Source organism: Lytechinus pictus, chromosome 4 (genome assembly GCF_037042905.1).
Source record: "Lytechinus pictus isolate F3 Inbred chromosome 4, Lp3.0, whole genome shotgun sequence".
NCBI lineage: Eukaryota > Metazoa > Echinodermata > Echinoidea > Temnopleuroida > Toxopneustidae > Lytechinus > Lytechinus pictus.
Window position 1 is genome coordinate 24499098 of NC_087248.1, and position 20630 is coordinate 24519727.

General features: G+C 38.4%; 1 protein-coding gene across 7 annotated transcripts; it reads left to right on the forward strand.

Moving 5' to 3' along the window:
- Nucleotides 1–339: 339 nt before the first annotated feature.
- LOC129258283 (5-methyltetrahydropteroyltriglutamate--homocysteine methyltransferase-like) lies at nt 340–20163 on the forward strand. 7 transcript variants are annotated; one of them, XM_064098696.1, is made up of 10 exons: nt 340–564; nt 2565–2740; nt 6131–6248; nt 7463–7560; nt 10879–10928; nt 11831–11897; nt 12804–12887; nt 14243–14397; nt 16949–17030; nt 18744–20163. In XM_064098696.1, the coding sequence occupies exons 2-10, from the start codon at nt 2608–2610 to the stop codon at nt 19010–19012; spliced, it is 1056 nt and encodes a 351-aa protein (XP_063954766.1). In that variant the 5' UTR covers nt 340–564; nt 2565–2607; the 3' UTR covers nt 19013–20163. The 7 variants fall into 7 exon arrangements, with proteins under 7 accessions (XP_063954766.1, XP_063954771.1, XP_063954767.1 ...); XM_064098701.1 differs by lacking the exon at nt 2565–2740 and adding an exon at nt 1821–1983 and having other exon boundaries at nt 384–564; XM_064098697.1 differs by lacking the exon at nt 340–564 and adding an exon at nt 1504–1606.
- The last annotated feature ends 467 nt before the right edge of the window (nt 20164–20630 follow it).

Consider the following 20630-nt stretch of genomic DNA (forward strand, 5'->3'; position numbering starts at 1 on the left):
TTTTGTTATGAATAACTCATAGTTAATCCAGGTATGCAATTTTTGCTTTTACCCTGTTGTGCTAGACCTATTCATTTGTTTTATACACTAGATATGATATTTGCCAAAGAGCATGATTTGTTAACTTACTATTTAAATGGTATTTCATGCTATCATTTTTTACGTCTGGGCGGACGGAAATGCCTGAACGACATGTTTTTTTTTGTCCGTCTTAGCATTTCTGGGCGTTTTCACACGCCGGACGCGTAATCCTGCTACACCTACTGTGATTTCATTTATAGCGGTTTCGCGCCATCCCGTGACAGCACTGCGAGAGGGGTATGAGTGAGATAGCCCTTTAAACAAAAGTAAACGAATACATGTGCTTCCAAAGTATTCGCCAAATGCACTCAAGCTTTCGGTAGATGTAAACGTATACAGCTCCCATTGCAACTCAGTAAGAACATTTATTATAGCGCCTGGGTGAGTCCGCTGAATGAACATAAAGTTACTTCACATGCACAAATTCACTAGTCTTTCTAAACTGTCCAGGGCGTACGGTTGCGGGCTGTGTGTGATTCGCAGGTAATATTCGCAGACATTTTCTTTTTCGTTTATTGTTGTGATACCGAGTCTAAGAATTAGCATTATGTGAGAGAAATAATATATGAGCGATAGGACATTATAAACCCATCAGGGATATTTGGTTGAAACTCATTACGTTGCTTTATTATTTATAAATAACTCTATCTTCAAAACGTACCATCGCATACCTCTCATTTGTACTTCTCATACGTATATTATACATAATTTTGTATCGACTGCACGTTTGAATGAAATTAATAGATGTTGATGATAATCAATCGGTAAGCTTGCCAAGGACTTGCCATGCAGGCATAGCAACGAGTGAATGTTTGCCAACAAGGGACCAATTATTAACTTTAATCGATATCCCAAAACAACCTCAGTGTCCTTGGGATTGATATCCTTATCTGATACAATTATTATTCCCGGGCCCTGGTAACGGTTTTTGAACAGGATCGATTTGCTGCTATGTAGTCAGGGGTTTAGATCACGATTTTCAAGGGGGGGGGGGCATTTTTGTTCAGAAAAATTGTTCTAATTTCCGAATGATGGAGCATATTTCCTTTCGTCGGGATGAAAGTAAGACTGTATGCTCTTTAAATCAAAGTATTTCGGAAACAAAGGGAAATTAGGAAAAATACATAACAAAATGAGACGTGTTCTCTGCCCCAACCCCACTCGGTTAATGAAATGCTGGTCCAGCCCCCTGAAACATTATTGGTGACATAGGAAGAATTCACCTCCAATGAGAGAGTCGTTTTGAGTTGCTCATACGTACGCCTACCTTAATCTTTTTTTACCATATAGTAAAACTGCTTAAAATTTGCATACAATGCTGTTTATATGAACAAGACTTGTGCTCAAAAGCCTCAAAGTCTAAAAAAACAACAATTTTTTTTTTTGATATCTAAATTATTAATGAATTATCTAAGAATGGTCACTTAAACTGAAAAGTAAACAGCGATGTAGACTATTTTGAACAACGCTTCATTGCAGTGTAGTACACCAAGTATGATACAGTAATCGTAGCTCCAGGAAAAGGGTTACAAAATACGTGTAATTTCATTGTGAATTATTCCCATTTATTTGTCAGTTGTTCCGATTGCATTACATGAGATGTGTCACCTCTCTCTGTCTCCATCTCTCTCTCAAATTTTTCACTTCTTTCCTTGTCCTCTCTATTCAATCTTCAAATAAATGCATTTCTAAAAACTCAAATGATTTAGTGCTCTTTCATCCATGCTCATATCATATAGGCTTTCAAAGTTTCGTAATACCGCCTCAATTCAACCATGCCACGCACCACTGTCATCGGTAGCTATCCCAAACCTGACTACATTAAGGTCCCTTCATGGTTCGATAACCCTAACCTCATTGCCACAGACTATTCTCAGTTCATCAGCAAGTTAAGGCAAGAAGGTAAGATTTCACCCATGTCCTCACCGCATTAAATAATTGGCGTCTGATTCGTTCAGCCTCTCTGCTTTCAGTTAAACTTTTTCCCAGACTATCTCAATAGGTTTCGCAGTTTTGTGTAAAGTCGCACACGTGAATCGATCGTTAACATGCCGTTGGAGACAACCATGATCGGGAGTTATCCCCAACCCGTCCATTGCAAAATCCCAACTTGGTTTTCCAACAAGCCAGACTTTAAGCCTTCGGATTTCAACGGATTCATGAAGTGCACATCTCCAGAAGGTAGGGAAACAGTTGTCCAGAATGCTGACCAGTTGAGCGTTCCATGAAAGGAATTGTCGCATATTTTCTCTGACATAGTCTGTTTCATCCGATAGTAACCTGTGCTTTTCAGCCAATGAATGCCAAGCATATAAGATCTGACAACCTATCAGACGATACAGTGGAAACTACGCTTTCCTTATATTATTCTTCGTGCTCTTTATCATCCGTTTCATCAATTAAACCATATCAACCGCCAGCGTAGTTAGCAAAATGGCACTTTAAAGGATTCTTACAAATTTATCCTCATTTTTCCGTGAAAGGTTTGCCAGTCACAAACATCGGAAGCGTGGATTATAGTTCAGCATGCCTCTGAGAACAACGGTAATTGGTAGTTACCCTAAGTCATCCAACTGCACTATTCCGAACTGGTTTAGCAACCAGGCCGATTATAACCCAGAAGAATTCAACAAGTTTGTGAAGGGTTTACCACCAGAAGGTAGGAAATTCTATTCCCCTTGACAATAACTGCTATAGGGACACGTAGAACATGGAGATCTTATATCAGGCTACCAACACCTTGTATTGGAAGTGTCACGCGCGTAAAACATTCCCCATAGACTTATAATAATAATAATAATAATAAGACATTTATAATGCGCAAAACATATCCACCCTATTAGGGGTGCTCAAGGCGCTTGTGCGTTAAAATGGCACTTGGGAAAACTTCATAAAAAATAAATGTGAATTTAGAGGGTCGAATGTTTACTACCTTTGGATAGGATATATATCTGACATTCATATCTGACCAGAGAAGGGTATCGTAGCCAGCTCATTTTGAAAATAAATTGCCATTTATGAAGATAACTATGGTGGGATCAAATTCATCAACTGAAACAGTAAAATAGCCCCAAATCTTCCGCCAGTCAAAAATAGTTCCAAATCATAGATATATTTTGCCAATTTGGGCAAAGGAAGTTCAGTAGTTACCATTTCTAGAATCAGTGTTAGATTTTGAATCATATTCATACACTTTTGTCAATCAGCAATATCAAATTGAAAAAAATCGAATGGGTTGGGTCGAACGAATATCTTTAGCCCTCCTGATGTAATTAGGCTCGTGGCACCTGGATATCTTTTGGCTAGCCAGCCATAGGACAAACGCGCTCATAGCAGGATCTAGGACTAATTTCCCCTTTAGATATATCTCCCAGGTAACACCCATAAGATAGCCGAACTCAGGCTGCTGTACGCACATCCTACTCCTTGGTAACTCCATAGGATAACAACCCTCAAGGTTCTCGGTCTATGATACCCATTTCATACTCCTCCCAGGTTTTTAGCTGGGACTACGTATCGCCGACCTTAGTTTGTAGTACTCCCACCCCACTCCCTGGTAGCCCATAGGATGACTAACTAGATCCCGGTCTTAGGTTTTGGGCACCACTTCCTAGATACCTTCCCGATAATCAGTCACAGGATAACCGACCTCAGCTATATTGCTAGGACACTCGGATATTCTATACATTCATCCCATAGACAAATCCAGACTAAACATGATAAAACTCCGATAGGATTTTAGTTAATTGTTCGGAAAACCCTGCACTCGCATATAGTATACAGACCAAATAGTTTGTAGTATACTGACTTTTCACCCAGAGTTTGTGAAAGTAGAGTGTATTGCTACATGCGATGAGTGAGTGAAGAATAATTACCAACGCCCAGAGGTCGGGGTTCGGTACTAGGCCTACCTGTTCAATGGCTACCATAGTTGCTCCCGGATGTAGTTGGAGTATCCCTTGAAGGTAGTCATCCTATAGAGGGAATTGTCGGGAGGGGGGGGGGGTGTTCTCTGGGGTAGTTTTTTTATTCATTCTTCATTTTTAATTCTTTTATAGGTTACATAATTTGCTAAGGTGTCCCAAAGGCTTGTCTGGGACGGTTCTCAGGGTGTAGTTGTAACGGTATACCAGTAATAGAGGTACATACGTTCCCCAGGGGCTAGTCTACTTACTGTGGGGGGGGGGGGGAGGGGGGGTATATTGCCAATTCGTCCTCTGCCAACTCGTCCATTCACCACATGATCTACCTATATTTGCCACCCCACATTTGAAAGCGAGAACCCCCTTTTCTTGTCAGTGCGCCCCTGGATCCGCCCCTGTATAGGGTAAAGTTTACATCTTGGTCTGTATTGTTTAACAAGTTCTGATATGCTTATGTGGAGAGAGACAATTCTTAGCTTTAAGTTTCTGCTTTGGATAAGAAGTCACGATAACGTATAAATGTTTTATAAATGCACTGTGGCTATCTTTCAGGGGTGGGTCCAACGTTGTGTAATAGGGAGGGTGTAATTGTAATTGCGCGGGGAAATTAAAGCATATCCACATTTTCATCGATCGGCTGCTCGAAGACTTCAAAGCAAGGGGGTTGGAAGGTGAGATGAGCAGGTAGACCTAATAAGACTGAAGTTTAAATACATTTGAGCTTTATCATTTTAGGTCCATGCTCATACGGAATAAATGAGCATGGTAGGTCCATGAAATGAGTAATGCGAATGCAACAGCGAGCTAAACTTTGAATTGAACACGCACGCTCTCACCCCCATGCACACTCACACAAACCCTCATGTGATTCGACAATCCAGATGATTAATTTTCATTAATTATATGCCCATTTAATGAAATTTTCCCTCTATCATTTCGGTCAGAACTTTTTTTGCATTACTTCGTCAATGAAAATTTGGTTCTATGCGCGTATATTCATGAAATACGTGATAGCTGCCTGACCAGTGTTTAGCTGTAAGGCGAGGTACCATGATATTCATAAACCTTTACCTTTTTCTACAGCACCTCGGTCCATAATATTCATATTCCCAGCTGATCCAACCCAAGCGCGTCAACAATTGACGTCACAATTACCTAGCCAGTATTACATTAATCTATACAGCAATAACCTGAAAATCGGAGCATGAATTTTCTTGGTTATGATTGACTGAGAGGCACAAATGTCCGACTGTTACCATGAAACTTATCCGATAAAAGCGACTTTGTGGGATAAAACATCTTTTCTAAAACGCTCCCCTGCGATTCCGACATATAACCATCCTCATATCATGTATAAATTGCTACAAAAGTATGTTTTATTACACAATTTATTATACAAAACTGTAGGTATTAATGATATTTCGTGACGTAATTTTACATCACTAGATCCATATTGACCTTGTCACGACTCGGGGCAATATGGATCTAGTCTGGGATGCAGTATCCCACTGAAGGCCAGTCAATATTACAAAAATATTTCTGATCGAATATGCAGACCACATAGGCCTAGTCATTAACACAATCGAATATTTGGCAAACCCCTCTTAGTCATGTAGTATAAACCTATTACCAAATGTTTGACTATATAGGATTATTTTACAAGATCACATGCTTTAACGCTCTCTTTCTGTCTTAATTTCTAACGGTTAAAACGATTTATAGAGTGATCATTACGTATACGGAGCGCTGTGGCCCAGTGGATAAGTCTTCTGACTTTGAAACAGCAGGTCGTGGGTTCGAATCCCGGCCACGGCGTAATTTCCTTCAGCAAGAAATTTATCAACATTGTGCTACACTCAACCCAGATGAGGTGAATGGGTACCCGGCAGGATTAATTCCTTGAATGCATGGGCGCTGAAAGGCAGCTCGAGCTAAATCCGGGGTAATAATAATAACAACGCGCCTCGGAATAGAATATTTCTACAGAGATGGCGCTTTATAAATGCCTATTATTATTGTTATTATTATTCTAAAATAGCAAATTTGAACGCAATCTTCAAAATCAATTACCAAAAAGAACAGTGATGACCATAATATCGTATGATCTCTCTTTACTATATCTATAGATTATGAAGTGTTGGTAGACAAGGCAGTTAAAGAAACTTTGAATGAACAAACGTCGTTGGGCATCGACGTTGTGACTGATGGCGAGATTCGACGAGACAATTACATCAATCATCTTTGGTAAGAATAACCCTACACTCTTTGGGCAAAATCTGTTGATGAACATATATTGTGTCCGACTGACACGTTGCATAAAGGCCCGTTGCATAAAGAGTTGAAATCATGGTAACTTTGCCATTATGGCAACTACCATGGAAACCTTGATTCCGATTGGCTGCAGAGCCCTGTTACCATGGTAGTTACCATAATGGCAATGTTACAACAGTTGTAAGACCTTTATGAAACGGTCCCCAGGTCAAAATTAACTATTTCTTTGGTAAGATTCTACCAGAGATCGCTACCTCAAAATGAATTTTATATTTCAGGAATGACTCCATGATTTTGACGATCAACTTCAAATTTAATTGGCTTATATCATATGTATGCCTACCATGAGTGACCATCTGATTAGGTCTTTATGATTATTTGTGAATTTAAGAAAATAAATAATATACAACAGACCTGACCATGATGGAGGCCAGAGGCGTAATTAAGATTGCGCTCCAACAAGAATCCATGATGTAGTATTAATATCTCTGTTAATTTATTGAGAGTTGATGGTATATACCATCGAAGGTAGAGGGCAACAACACACATCAACAAACTATGCCGTGTGTTGCTGCCCTCTACTTTCGTTGTGGCGTGCGCCTGTAATCCAAGCTGTGGGGGAGTTACAAATTGATGCAGAGGTTCGAGGTTCGAGCCCTGGTCACGTCTTTCGGATGGTGACGTTAAAGGTCGGTCCCAGACGTAAATAATCATATCTGATTGATACACGTCTGACAAAACTCAAATACACATACACACACTTTAAATCGTTTTCACGGGGTCCGATAACGTTTAACGAAGGCCATGCATGGACGCGAAAGTCAAAAAGTACAATTTATTATTTTGTATTCCATGCGACAAAAGTGCGAAAAATGGCCACTTACTACATTGTTCGCGAGCCTCACCTGGTGGAGTCAGTTTTTCTTTCAGAAGAAGTACTAGAATAATTTAAAATCTACTCGCGAACGAAGAGCGACTCAAACGAGCAAAATGAACCTGCGAACAATCATGACGATTGGTGAAGCTTTCGCATTTTTAGCGAAATCCTTGTGCACTTTCGTCGCATAACATATAAATATTGAACAGCATTTTTTTTTACATTTGCTTCCTTGGCAAACCTTCGCAAAATGTTCGAGAGCCCCATGAAAACGGAGCTTTACTGCCTGTCTCTCAAACTCTCTTTTCAGTCGGCATTTAAAAGGCTTTGACTTCACGAATCTAACCAAGAAATCATGTCGCAATGGGGCCTGGGTCGCAGAAGTACCCACCATTCGAGAGAAACTGGGTAAGTATATAAGGGCCAAATGATAAACGGTGGCAGTGATACTGGCATTGGCTAGAAGTACCCCAGAACCCCCCGTGTTCCATTGAATTAATCACACAATTACGCACGTTTAGTTACGTTTATTTCCCATAAGATCTGTGATTTTGATTGGGTTTCCTGTGAAGAAATGGGCAGGAACCCACAGGAAAATGACAGTCCAAAGTCATCTTCAGAATACCAATTTGTGACAATCATAGCTGTGTCACATCTCCTAGAGAAATGACAAAAATAGTTTTTAGAGTTTTCAATAACACCAATCCTGTTTTCACGGCGTTTACAAAGGTTTTGCGATTTTTTTGAGAGGACGCGAATGGTAAGAAAATGCGAAGTCTTACAATCGGGTTTTTTCAAGAGGCAAAACTGTACTAAATGTGTGCAAAACGTGCTCAAAGCAATTCTGGTTATGACTGAGCCTACAAACTATTTCTAAAGGTAATGCAAGGATGCGAATGTCCAAAATTGGACCAGTCGAATCTTCGCATTATATGCGACAAAAGCGCGAAAAGTTGCTTTTCGCGAGTAATAAAAAACAAAATAATAATTCTTGTGAATTAACGAAAAGCGACCTCAAGCACTTGACGAAGCATGTCTCATAAAATACGAATGTTGGACTTTTCCATTCTTTTGCATCTGCGTCTTTGCAATACATACATGATATATTAGCAGTGCTTACTTTGAAAACAACTAAGATGAATTATTATTCTCCATAACACCATTCATACTTAGTTCATTGACTCTAAATGTGGAGCGTTGTGGCCCAGTGGATTAGTCTCCGGACTTTGAAACAGAAGGTGGTGGGTTCGAATCCCAGCCATGACGTAATTTCCTTCGGCAAGAAATTTATCCACATTGTGCTGCACTCAACCCAGGTGAGGTGAATCGGTACCTGGCAGGAATTTATTCCTTGAAATGCGTGTGCGCTGTAATCTTAGTAATTACGGTTGCCAAGCTACAGCTGGGGTAATATCCAAGTCTTTTTGGAAGCGCATAGAGACATAGAGACATAATTGTGATATGCGCTTTACCAGAATTGTTTATTATTATTATTATTATTATTATTATTATTATTAAATGACCTTTGAACTTGACCATATGACCTGACACCTATACTATACTTGATTATCCTTCATATGGACAAGTTTCATGCAACCACAGTTAATATTTCAATACTCATACCACAACATAGTCAAAGTTCACTGACCTTAAATATCCTTTGAACTTTATAATCATGTAACCTAAAACTTGATGCAAAACGATCGTTGCATTTTGACTTATTATCCATGTGTCCTACTTCCTTGATTATGTTCAAGTTCATTTACTAGGTTCATATACTTTTTAAGTTGTGATGAGATTTCAATTTTGATACTTTAAACGTGGTCAAAGGTCATTGACCCTTAATGGCATTTCACCTTAATCATGTGACCTGAAACTGAGGTAGAATGTTAATACTTGATTACCTTTACAGTTTCATGAACTAGGTTAATACTTTATAAGTTATCATGATTATTTAGACAGTTCAAAAATTAACCCTTGGTTACAATTTTAATGTTGAAGCCGCCGCCGCCGTCTCGTTCTGGGGGAATTTTGTTCAGAAAAATCTAACACACCCTTCCGAGAAGGTCTTCTTGTCTTGTGTACTGTATGTCCGACATTTTGCCCTGAGAATATCTGTCTAGGAATATCTGTTATGCCTCTCAAAAGGGAGGGGGGGGGGGATGTGCCCCTGGATCCGCCGGTGACAATAGAATGATAGAAAAAGTACAACCTAGCAACCTTTCGGCATACACCCAAAAGATGCGTCCAAATAAGTTGCATTTGAAGGTTGCGAAATTGCTGCTTTATTTTCCCAGTGTGTCCAGCAGGCCCGGATACCCTAGTATGTAAATCACAGTGAGGAGTTAATAGGCCCTACTTAATGATAAAATTGTAATCTTATCGTTTCGTGTGTTTACTCTTTGAACCATATGCACTTTGGAGTCAGCGGTATAGGATCTGGGTTCCGAGGCAAATAGATTTCCAAACAAACGCTAAATGGAAATGATTAATGAACTTCTCCTTGCACGCGCTTTTTATTCAGAGCATTGACCGAGAAATGTAACCAGGGCCGCATAACACGAAGGTTAGCAATTGGTCGCTAATTTGAAAGCAAAATACTGATTGGTTCCCAGTCAGGCTACCGAGCAAAAGGCACATGTGACGATGATCTTGATAGGCCAATTCACTGTTACTCTTTCAGGTGATTAAGTAGCGCATTGAGGACATAGATCCCGTCCAGAGAAGTCTTCATAAAAATGCTGATTTATTTTTAAAATAAGCTGGTCGAGATACCCGTTTCTGTTTTTGGAATGTCGGATATCTTCTGGTAGTGAACATCCAGCCCTCTAATTTCACCCTTTTTTTATGATGATTTTTTTCTTTCTTTTCAGTGCCATTTTAACACATGAGTTTATGGGGATTTTTTTATACTCGTGAAATTAACCTCCAGACCCTAACAATGCATCCAGCGCACTTCAGGACATCACTAAGCCTGCGCAGCCCTGGCAGATAGAGTGGGCGACCGAAAGTGAAAGCTCATGTCACACAGCTTTTCGTTGCAGGATTTGCGAAAACGTTATTAATCACGATACGACCGCGCCAAAAGTGTCTCCCGAAGGCGCTGGGAGTCGCGTATAATCCCGCGTTCGCGCCATGCAGAGCGAAACACGCTCATAGGAAGTTTTCGCAATGACTACGCAGACGCTTCGTGTAACGCAGAGAATCTTTTGTAAAAAGTCTTTCAATGACAAAACATCTTTTTCCAAAAATCGGTGAATCATAACAGCAGTATCATCCTGGACTCGACATATTTGCAATTTTTCTTCCGGTCCCAATCTTCGGACGATCTGCAGTCCCAGGTCCACCATCAACTTTCGACAAAAACCTCCGACTGTTCATTGTGATTTGACTTGCAATTTAAAAGGAATTGGTGTCTTAAAGAAAGTGTCCACGTATAGTGTTTGCGAAAATTTCCCAATGCCATGGCTTGGACGCCCTATTCTCAAGTAAATGAAAGTGTGTTATCATCTTTGATTTTGAAATAGCGCACTGATAGTAGGCCTATACCGTACATGCATTTAAGAGTACATAAGTAACATGTACAGGTAGACCTTCTTGAATTCTGTTTTCAATTACATAAAAATTCGAAACTCGTTAGGTTTTCTTTAAAAATGAATTCAAATGAAAACATATGTCCTAACGAAACTCATACATTTAACATTTTTGTCTCTACTTTGTAATTAGGAGTGCCCGAAGATATTAGCTGGATTGGAAATGAATGGAAATCAGCACAAGTGAGTATGGTATAGTACATATAGGGACTGTCAAGGGCGCCGTGAGACAAAGGTTAGCTAAATGATTCGGCCTATCAAGAGTATTGTTGCATGCGCATTTTGCTCAGCAGAGTGGAGAGGAACCAATCAGAATTGTTCTTTTAAATATTAGATAAGCTGTGTGTTATGGGGCCCTGGTGGCTGTTTCTAGAAGCTTTTCATAGAGTTATGAACGACTTTATGAAAGACTAAGAGGTGCTACGTAAGCAGTAAAATATTATTGGTTGAGCTATAGCACAAGAAACGGTTACCCGTCATTCGTAAAGTCATTTGCAACTTACAAACTTCTTACGAAACCCACCTGAAAGTTAATTTGAGCCAGCGTATGCCGACCTACGGAAATCAAGCCCCTTTCCCCATTTATTCCTATTTCGTGATAATTTTCCTTTTAAACAACACACAAATATATCTTAAAGAATGCGATATATTTTGTAATTTTGACTAAGACTAAATTATCATGCACACTCTAAAAATCAAGGATTGAAAATAAATCAAACCATGAAACCATTTCATAAAGATTTACTACTGTTGTACCGTTGCCATTATGGCAACTACCATGGCAACATGGCTCAGCAGCCATTCAAAATCAAGGTTAACATTGAAGTTGCCACAAAGGCAAAGTTACAACAGTTGTAATTCTTTATGAAACTGGTCCCAGGGGTACCATATCAATGCAAGGAGGAAAGTTGATAAAATAACGCTTTGATCTTTAAGTAGTACCTATCCACAAAAGAATATTCCCACTCCCTCTCTTTGCCCCCCCCCCCTCCTCTCCCCCTCTTTCTGCATCTCCCTCTCTCTCTCTCCTCTTTCCCTAATTTAAATAACACCATCTTTTGACATATTATATTTGTAATGCATAGCTAAACTGTGACAAGCCTGTCAAAGCCACCGTACCTGGCCCAATGACAATCATTGGATCAACAGCTAGTAAGTTTCTTTGCAATTATACATATATACCAGTCCAATTGCTTTAAAGGGCAAGAAAGTTAACAATCAAGAGAGAGAAAAAACAAGGTTAACGCTTTAGATTTGAAATTTCAAAGTTTTGCTCAATTTCTCAGATCATTTATAATATTCACATCCTAGTCAGTTTGCTGAGGAAATCGATATTCTTTGTTTTACGAAATATTATAATTTTCGCCTTACGAAGAAAGGGTTTCGTACGTCGAACGACATTAAAACAATCTTGCACAAGACATCGACGAAGCTCCGAACTTACAAACTGACTGAGAACGGTCGGCGAACGCTGTTTTCGAAGGTCTTTATATTGAAATGATTCGTATCAGTCCTTGCTGTGATCTAGCCATTAGCCTTTGGAAAAAAAACCTTATAATGAACATATATACCCCATAATTAAGAGATTGATACAACACATCCAGATCTTTACATTTCCACTACGGCGGCCGTGCGGCGAGTCGAAAACAAAAATCTTATTCATTTTTATTCAAACCACCTATCATGTAGCTGGTACAAAAATGTTAACACGGAGGTTGTTATTTCGCCGTTCGGCTGCCGAAGAGCAAAAATTAATGTGACTGAGATATCACGGTTCCAAAATTCAATTCTTAATAGTAGGAGACAGCTTTTGTTCATGCTGGGCCGCCTCTCTCTGGAATTCCTTGAGATTCCCTTCCGAAATACCAACCCCGTCAAGCACTTGAATTAAGACTGAATACTCGTATAACATTTTTAACTCTAAAGATGAATACTTTTATGTTTCGTTTTTCTTTTTACTCGAACGCCTTGAGCATTTACATTTTAATCGATTTGGCGCCTTAAGAATCAGACTTATTATTAGTTTTGTAGTCTTATATTTATGATTTATTTTACTAGATGCTTTTTACGATGACGTGAAAGAGCTCAGTTCTGACCTGGTGAAAGTTGTCAATGCACACATCAAGAACCTAGTACAAGCAGGTGAGAATCAAAGCGCTGCAGCCCGCTGGCTTGACGAGGTCGGTTTTTTTGTCTTCTAAATAATTGTATCTTTGGGGTAAAAAACAACTAGAAGGAGAAATCTTCTATCAGACAACAAAACCATCTTGAAGTAAAAGTTCTCATGGCGGAAGAGGAGGCTATCCTGTAACCCCAACCCCTCCCCCTTCCCCGGCCGTGCTGGGCAGGATAGCGAGTTTTCGCACCGCCACGCAAAACCGTTTGACCTGATGATCATCAAACTGGGTCCAAGTCCTGGTCCAAGTATGCGTTTTATTCGATTCTAGTGGCCTAATTCTGAGAGGCCTAGAGGTCGTTGTGTACATTGAGCTGACCATTCTTGGGTGTTTAAATACGGTTTTAATTTCCCACACCAGGGGCCTGTTGCATAAAACTTTTTACCTGAGAAAACTCTGGTAAAAAACTTAAAACTAAGGTTAGTCTGATTTCTGCTATTGCCTTTAACAAGGGCAAAAACTCAAATGAAAACAACCTGAGTTTTCTGAGGTAAAAAACTTTCATGCAACGGGCCCCAGGAGTAGTATGTGCGCAGCGCTTTGAAACAGAAAGTAAAAGGCGTTTTATCAAATGACCCTTGAAACTGATTGGATTGGATAAATTGAAATATCTTGATTTCGCGGAAACTTTAAATGGATCAACTTCAAACTTTCTTTATGTATACAGTTAAGTTAACATTTTATTTGAAAGTAGTTTGGGGTCGAGAGGTCGAAAGTCACATATCTGAACGTATCTTGTTCTTGGTAAAAGTAATTTGACGGATCAACTTCAAAATTGGTCCAAGCATACAATAATTAGGATTGAAGATATGAAGATAAGATTTTGGGAACTTGTCACATGTCAAAGGTCACAATTGATTAATCCCCAAAATACCTTGCTCTCGCAATAGCTTCATAAGGTGATCGTGGATCAATATGAAAGTGGCGATGATTTAATTAGAGTTTCTGGTGTCAAAGGATAAATACTGAAGGTCACGTAGGTCATTTTCAAACTAGGTTCATACCACTGTCATTACAGGGTGAACATCAAGATAGGACTTTAAAAATAGATTCTTAAGAGGAAATCTTGATTTTGATCTCAGAGTACTCTAAACAATTATTGATGTCCATTCAATATGCCCTCTTGCCCTCTTATACACTTTTCTAACCGCCCCTTTCTCCCTTCCTTCCTCCCCTTTTATCTTTCTCCTCTTCTTTCTTTCCTTTCTCTTTACCACAATCTCTCATTTTCCCTTCTCTCTGTCTCTCTCCTCTTTCTTACTTCATGTGTCCTCGTCTTCGACTCTGTATTCATTTCCTCTCCGTTCCCTTCCCCATTAGGATGCCGTCACATCCAGCTTGATGAGCCGGTCATGGTGAGAACCCCGGACATCGCGCTAGACTACGGTATTGATCATGCGTCACAATGCTTCGATGATATCGGGGGAGACGTCGTGAAAACCGTCCATCTTTGCTGTGGATATCCACTTTACCTGGTCAGTGCAACACTCATAGAACTAAATGCATTTGACGTCATAATCTTATAGCGCCCACCCTCAGACGCTATAGGAATATCGCGTAAACGGACATGTCAGAGATGCGACAGCTGCAGATCACGTACAACGCACGCAAGGCAGTGGCAACGACCTCTAAGATGGCGGCGCGATGACGTCATTGCATAAGGTCTATTGGTCATTGTTTTTAATCTACCTTAAGTACCGGACTTCACTGTTGTTAAAAAGCTGAATGTAAAATTAAATTAATAAAACACAAAATGGCTTGATATGGAAGTTCACTTGGTGGCACTGATAAATAGCCCAGGCTGCGTACGGTTGAGGAGCGGGACACAATGTTGATTGAAAATGAACCTGAAATCAAATCCATCAATCACTTTGTTCCAAAGGCAATAAAGCTGCATCTCCTTGGGAGACTGTTTTTTTTATTTTTTATTTTTTATTTTTTTTTTTTGGGGGGGGGGGGTATACTCATTTACTTTTTATCCTTAAAAACTAGAAAAAATCCTAATCTCGAAAAAGTTGGCCTCCACATTTTTTTCTCTTACTTTTTCTTTAATTTTATTTAGATGGAATTCACGCCCGGGCATACATTTTAAGCATTATTTTACGCATGTACTGTTACGATATTAAACAAATATTGCAACAAATAACAAGTTAGATTAATTCTACATTTGATTTTTTTTATGACCAGTAAACAAAAATGAAAACTCTTACGTATCTTGAATAATCAGTTCTGGTTAATCCAAATAATCCAAATTGGGTGATGAAGGGTTCTTTAAGTTAAAGTCCACAATGCTGGCGATGATAAAATTGATGTTAAAACGCGATGGATAACTATAGAGTCACTGTAACAAGTTCAAATATGCGTGAAGACGAAATCGACCATAATCCATGGGTTGGAAATGTTCTTTGGAACAGGTTGATAATCTTGATGAGAACTGATAATTCCTTTCTCACAAAATAGTTGCAAACAGTTCACTGATGGTGTGCAAATAATTCCACAGAAGTTACACATGTATTGCAGGTGGAGATAAACTATGCTCAGACATAAATTCTAGCTGGGAAACTTTAAGTCTGATCTTATATATGTGAGGAAACTGCTAGCTCATATGTATATATATTTTTTTTATACTATATTAGAAGCTTCTAGTATTGTCTTTAAAAAGAACATTCTGCTCATTTCTAGAGCAGTCCAATTCTACATGTTCTAGGAGAGTCTTGAATAAATGACCTCAGTGAAATTAACAATGTAAACAACAAAGCTAATCATATTGCCCCTTTTCCCTTCCAGCAGTCCCTATTGTCTACCAAGATCGTAGTACATTACAAAATACCAAACATTGCTTAGCCTCATTAAATATGCTTAATCGAGACATTCAGGAATTATTCGAATTATGCAGTGAATATCCTTAGAGGAAAAAAAATGAATGAACGAAATGAAATGTATCTTATAATTTTTATGTATAACAATATAATGGACCAAAAAGTGATTTGGTATAACATAGGTCGGTTTTTATTTATTGATTGCTTTGGCCCGTTATGGTTCTTTATATACATCAAAAATAAAAATCCTATATAATAAAAGTAATAATGATAATAATAACGCAACATTATTTCTATAATGTATATACACAACTGCGCATTACAATAATATTATTACCATCGGCTGTAGCCGGTACCCATTCACCTCATCTGGGTTGAGTGCAGCACAATGTGGGTAAAGTTCTTGCTGAAAAAAACACGTCATGGCTTGAAATCGAACCCACATCTCTAAGATTGAAAGACGAAAGTTATGACCACTAGACCAATAGATTACGACTCCCCCACTGATATATAACATTATAAAGATGCGACAGATAAAAGCAAAATACAATTTAAAAGATAACAATAAACAATTAATAGCACGACAAATGAGAGTAATTATCGGATGCAGAGACCAGCAAAGATCGAATGCCTTTCAAGGCTAGTCCCCTAAATGACATTCGAATATAGGCTACATGTATATATTATACACCAATACAAAGGGAACACAGGCAACAAAATTCTTTTGAATGAATGATTGATTAATAAGAGATGATTTGTATTGTCTCTTGAAAAGAGACATTGACTGGCAAGTTTTCTATTCTGGGTCCCGTAACACAAGGGTTAGCTATTAATCGTACGCTTTATTTTCACGATTGATTTTACATTGTAGTCAATGTAATCAATAGTAGAGAAATGTTCTACGATCATTGCTACGCTTTGTGTTACGGGCCCCATATTCAAAATTATTCAAAATGACAGGCCTACTATTATTATAATTACATAACGATAAAAATCATATCGGTATTTTAGCAAAATTAATACAGATCATTATAATGTCTTGTTGTATGTCTATTGATATCACTTTGATAGATAAATGAATCCTTGAAATATTCAGGATATTAAAAACAAATACTGATACATGAATAAATAAGGATTGTTTGGTGTCGCTTTCATGTGTGTTAATGTAGCGTGATTTTGTTTTGCGGAATTTGTTTTTCCTTCACAGGATCAAACTGATTATCCAAAGGCTGATAAAGATGCCTACTTTCTGATTGCCGATAAATTAGACCAGGCTGGTTTTGATGAGGGTAAGTCTAATTAAATGACCAAAAAGAATCCAGTCTCATTAAGAATAATGTTTTTAGGCAGATCTAGATACTATGAATATATATTTCTTTAAAGATATAAAATTCAGTTCAAGGTCATCTAAATTTATGAATTAAAATGCCGAGATTGAGAATATTATTTTATCACCGCATGTCACATCATCGTAGGTTCATTAAAATCTATTCATGCAATTTTTTTTATACGGGCGGGGGTATATGTTTTCTTTAAACATTTCCTATACAATAAGCTCATAACATTACTTGCATAGAAGTATACAAATAGATCTGTTCAATTAAAACTATAGAATGGGCTAAAATTGTAGCCATTACCCACTTCAAAGAGAAAATTAAGAAATCATTAGGAGGTTGTGATGAATTCTCTTAATTACAAAAAATAATTCCACAGTTTCCCTTTTAATTATTATTTTAGCATCTGCGTATTTAAAGGGTTTTCACCTTGTTAACGATGTTTTCAGTGTGTTTTACTGTTTTTACAATGTGCTTCATGACCAGAAATGTATTAGCATATAGCCACTACACCAGGGCCCGTATTTATGAAAAATTCTCAAAATTATTAATCATTACAAACATTTGTGGTATACTGCAGCCTACATGTATTTCTGAACAGGGATTAAGATATTTATTTGCACGCTTGCACGGTCCGGTGTTATTGTGACACTGTCTTATGCTTACTAACTGTTGTACTGCCGTAAGATTACTGTGGCATGCCCTACCCCTGTTTACTGTTGCCCTGATCTTTGCTTGCTGTGGAATTGCCCTTCTTACTGTGGCACTGTGACATCTCCATGTGCTTACTATAGAACTGTGTGCTTACTGTCACACTTCCCCGTGTTCAATGTGGCTACTCCACATTCATAGAATGGTATCACCCTGTGCTTCTCCTGCTTACTGTGGCATCGTCTCATGCTAACTGTGTCACGCTTCATCATGATTATTTAATGTGGCTCCCTGCTTATACTGTGGCACCATGCATGCATAGACTAGCTTTACCAACTTGTATCTATCTCCCTGCTTACTGTGGTACTGCCCCATGCCACAGTGATGAATGTGGCACCTCCCCCTCATTACTGTGGCAACAAAAATGTGGAATTACTCATTACTGTGGCAAACAAAAGTTCATTTCAGACTAGTCTGAAAAGAACTTTTGTTTACACAGATTGTTTTTTTAGCTCCTCCAGCATTTTTCTTTTCTCCGACTTATAATTCAAAGGAAGTTTCATTTTATCTTTTTGTATCTAGACACTTCCTGGCATGAAACGGAAAAAACAAAAGTAATCTCTTGGCCATTTCATTCATTGCTACGTGTAAAGCAGATATTGTGTATGTGTGGGTGCGTTTGTGTGTGTGTGTGTGCGAAGAGGGCATGCAGTGACGCTCAGAGTGTTTTGGCCAAGGAAACAAATTAGACAGGACAATATATCTTCAAATCAACTATCTTAGAGAAAGCTACGCGGTGTTCATTATTAACGGAAAGGTTCGACGGTCATATCTTTATTCACACAAAGAGACCAATAATATCACAGTGGAATAGCTTTAGGACTTTACAGGATTTTTTTTCAAAGCGTAAACTTTCTTTTGATACACACTGAACTTTTATATCAAAATTAAAACAAGTCAAGAAAAAAAAAATACTGAAGACTTGGCATTATTTGTTTTATTTGTTAAATTCCACAGTTTCTCTGGAAGACGCACACCGTCGAAACGACCTGTCCTTATTCGATCACTTCAAAAAGAGCAAAATCGTCCTTGGGTCTGTCGCCATCGCACGAAGTCGTGTTGAAAGTGTTGAAGAAATCCGATCACGGCTACGAGATGTTTTAAAGCATCTCCCCTCTGCGGATCATCTAATTGTGGCACCAGACTGTGGTTTGGGTTTCTTACCCAAGGATATTCTGCGAGCAAAGCTTACCAACATGGTGGAAGCAGCATCGACAATGCCCTAATCATCCTGCTACTCTATTTGTTTTCATGAAAGTGATTGTAGGTTACGAAAGACTGGTGACCCTTTCCAGGGAGGGAGGTAAATCAACAGCAATGTGTTTTGCAGGTATCATTTCCGGCAAGAAATAACCACCAGTCCATGGTTAAATCATGAGTAAAATAAGAACAGCTTTAATATTTGACAATTGTACAAATTATAAAAATAGATATTTTGTATTGCTCATATCATGCATCTAGGAACAGACTTGCAATTCATGTTTTCAGTGTGCAGAAGAAGAAGAAGTGATGCATCGGTTTCGTAACGAAAACCTTTGTGATGCGCATTTCTACTCAAAAAAGGTATTAAAAAAATCACTCTTCAACGATCGCAATCTCATTTCATCAGGACTGGTCACTCATCTTACTCTGAGAGGAGTGTGACCAAGGACCAGGGGCCGGTTTCATGAAGAGTTACAACGGCCGTAACTTTGCCATTATGGCAACTGCCATGGCAACAGGGCTCAGCAGCCAATGAAAATCAAGGTTCCCGTGGTAGTGGTGATAATGGCAAAGTTACAATAGTTGTAGTTCTTTGTGAAACGGGCCCCAGATTGGCTCCTTTGCGTTTAGAGAGAAGACTTTGTACACGCGACTAGGGTGGAGGCCAATGAAACGGCCGACAGAATGTGACATCGACTACATCCCTGTAGGAAAGTATTGTTCATTGCTTTTATGCAAACTGGTAAATCTAACTGGAATGAAACACTAAAATAGATAAAGGAATATTCTCACGTATCTGTAAAGTTTATTTACACATTTCAATTTTAAATTTTTGTGAGTAGAAAAATGAAGTTTCAATGATTATCAGATGTTCATGATCAAAATTCTGTTCTTTCAGTTTGAAAGAAAGCAAGATCATTTCGTGTAATGAATAGGAGAGATATACTATTTTCATCGGATGTGTAATACATTGTACATGACAAATTAAAAGGATGTCACTTCAACATTTATTTATTCAGCATGAATAAGATAAATGTGTTGCATCACGATATATGACGAAAAGTATAGTGCAGTTCTTCTTTCAGTTATATCAACTAGAAAAAAAAAGATTTACTGTATTCAATAAGATGCCCTATGGAGGAATAAATACTGTCAAATGATGTAACACACTGAAGTTTGAATGAAGAGAGATGCGTATATCATTTGTGTCTGAAAAATCTGGGGCCCGTAACACAAAGCTTAGCAATGATGGTAGAACATTCTTCTACTTTTGATTACATTGACAACGTTGTAGAAGCAATCGTGAAAATCAAGCGTACGAATAATCGCTAATCTTTATATACGGGACCCAGATGATTTTTTTTTTGAGAAATGTCTGATGTAACTAGTGCAAACAACAAATGAAGCCAGAAAAACAGTGATGTCTTTTTGGTTGGAGCCTAACATTGACTGAATTTAACAGATCCCGAGTGCTTATTCAAATTAAGAATTATGAACATATAGTATGTCAAACAATATAAACCATGAAGGCATTTTTTAGCTGCATGTTTTCTGCATTTATCTATAATTTCAATACATGTACAATGATACTCATAATGCATATTAAAAACATACAAAAATAAATGATAGAAATACAAACTG

Coding starts and splice junctions, on each gene's coding strand:
- LOC129258283 (XM_064098696.1), top strand. CDS start 2,608: ATGCCTCTGAGAACAACGGTAATTGGTAGTTACCCTAAGTCATCCAAC. Junction 2,741..6,130: donor GAAGGGTTTACCACCAGAAG/GTAGGAAATTCT, acceptor CTATATCTATAG/ATTATGAAGTGTTGGTAGAC. Junction 7,561..10,878: donor CACCATTCGAGAGAAACTGG/GTAAGTATATAA, acceptor CTTTGTAATTAG/GAGTGCCCGAAGATATTAGC.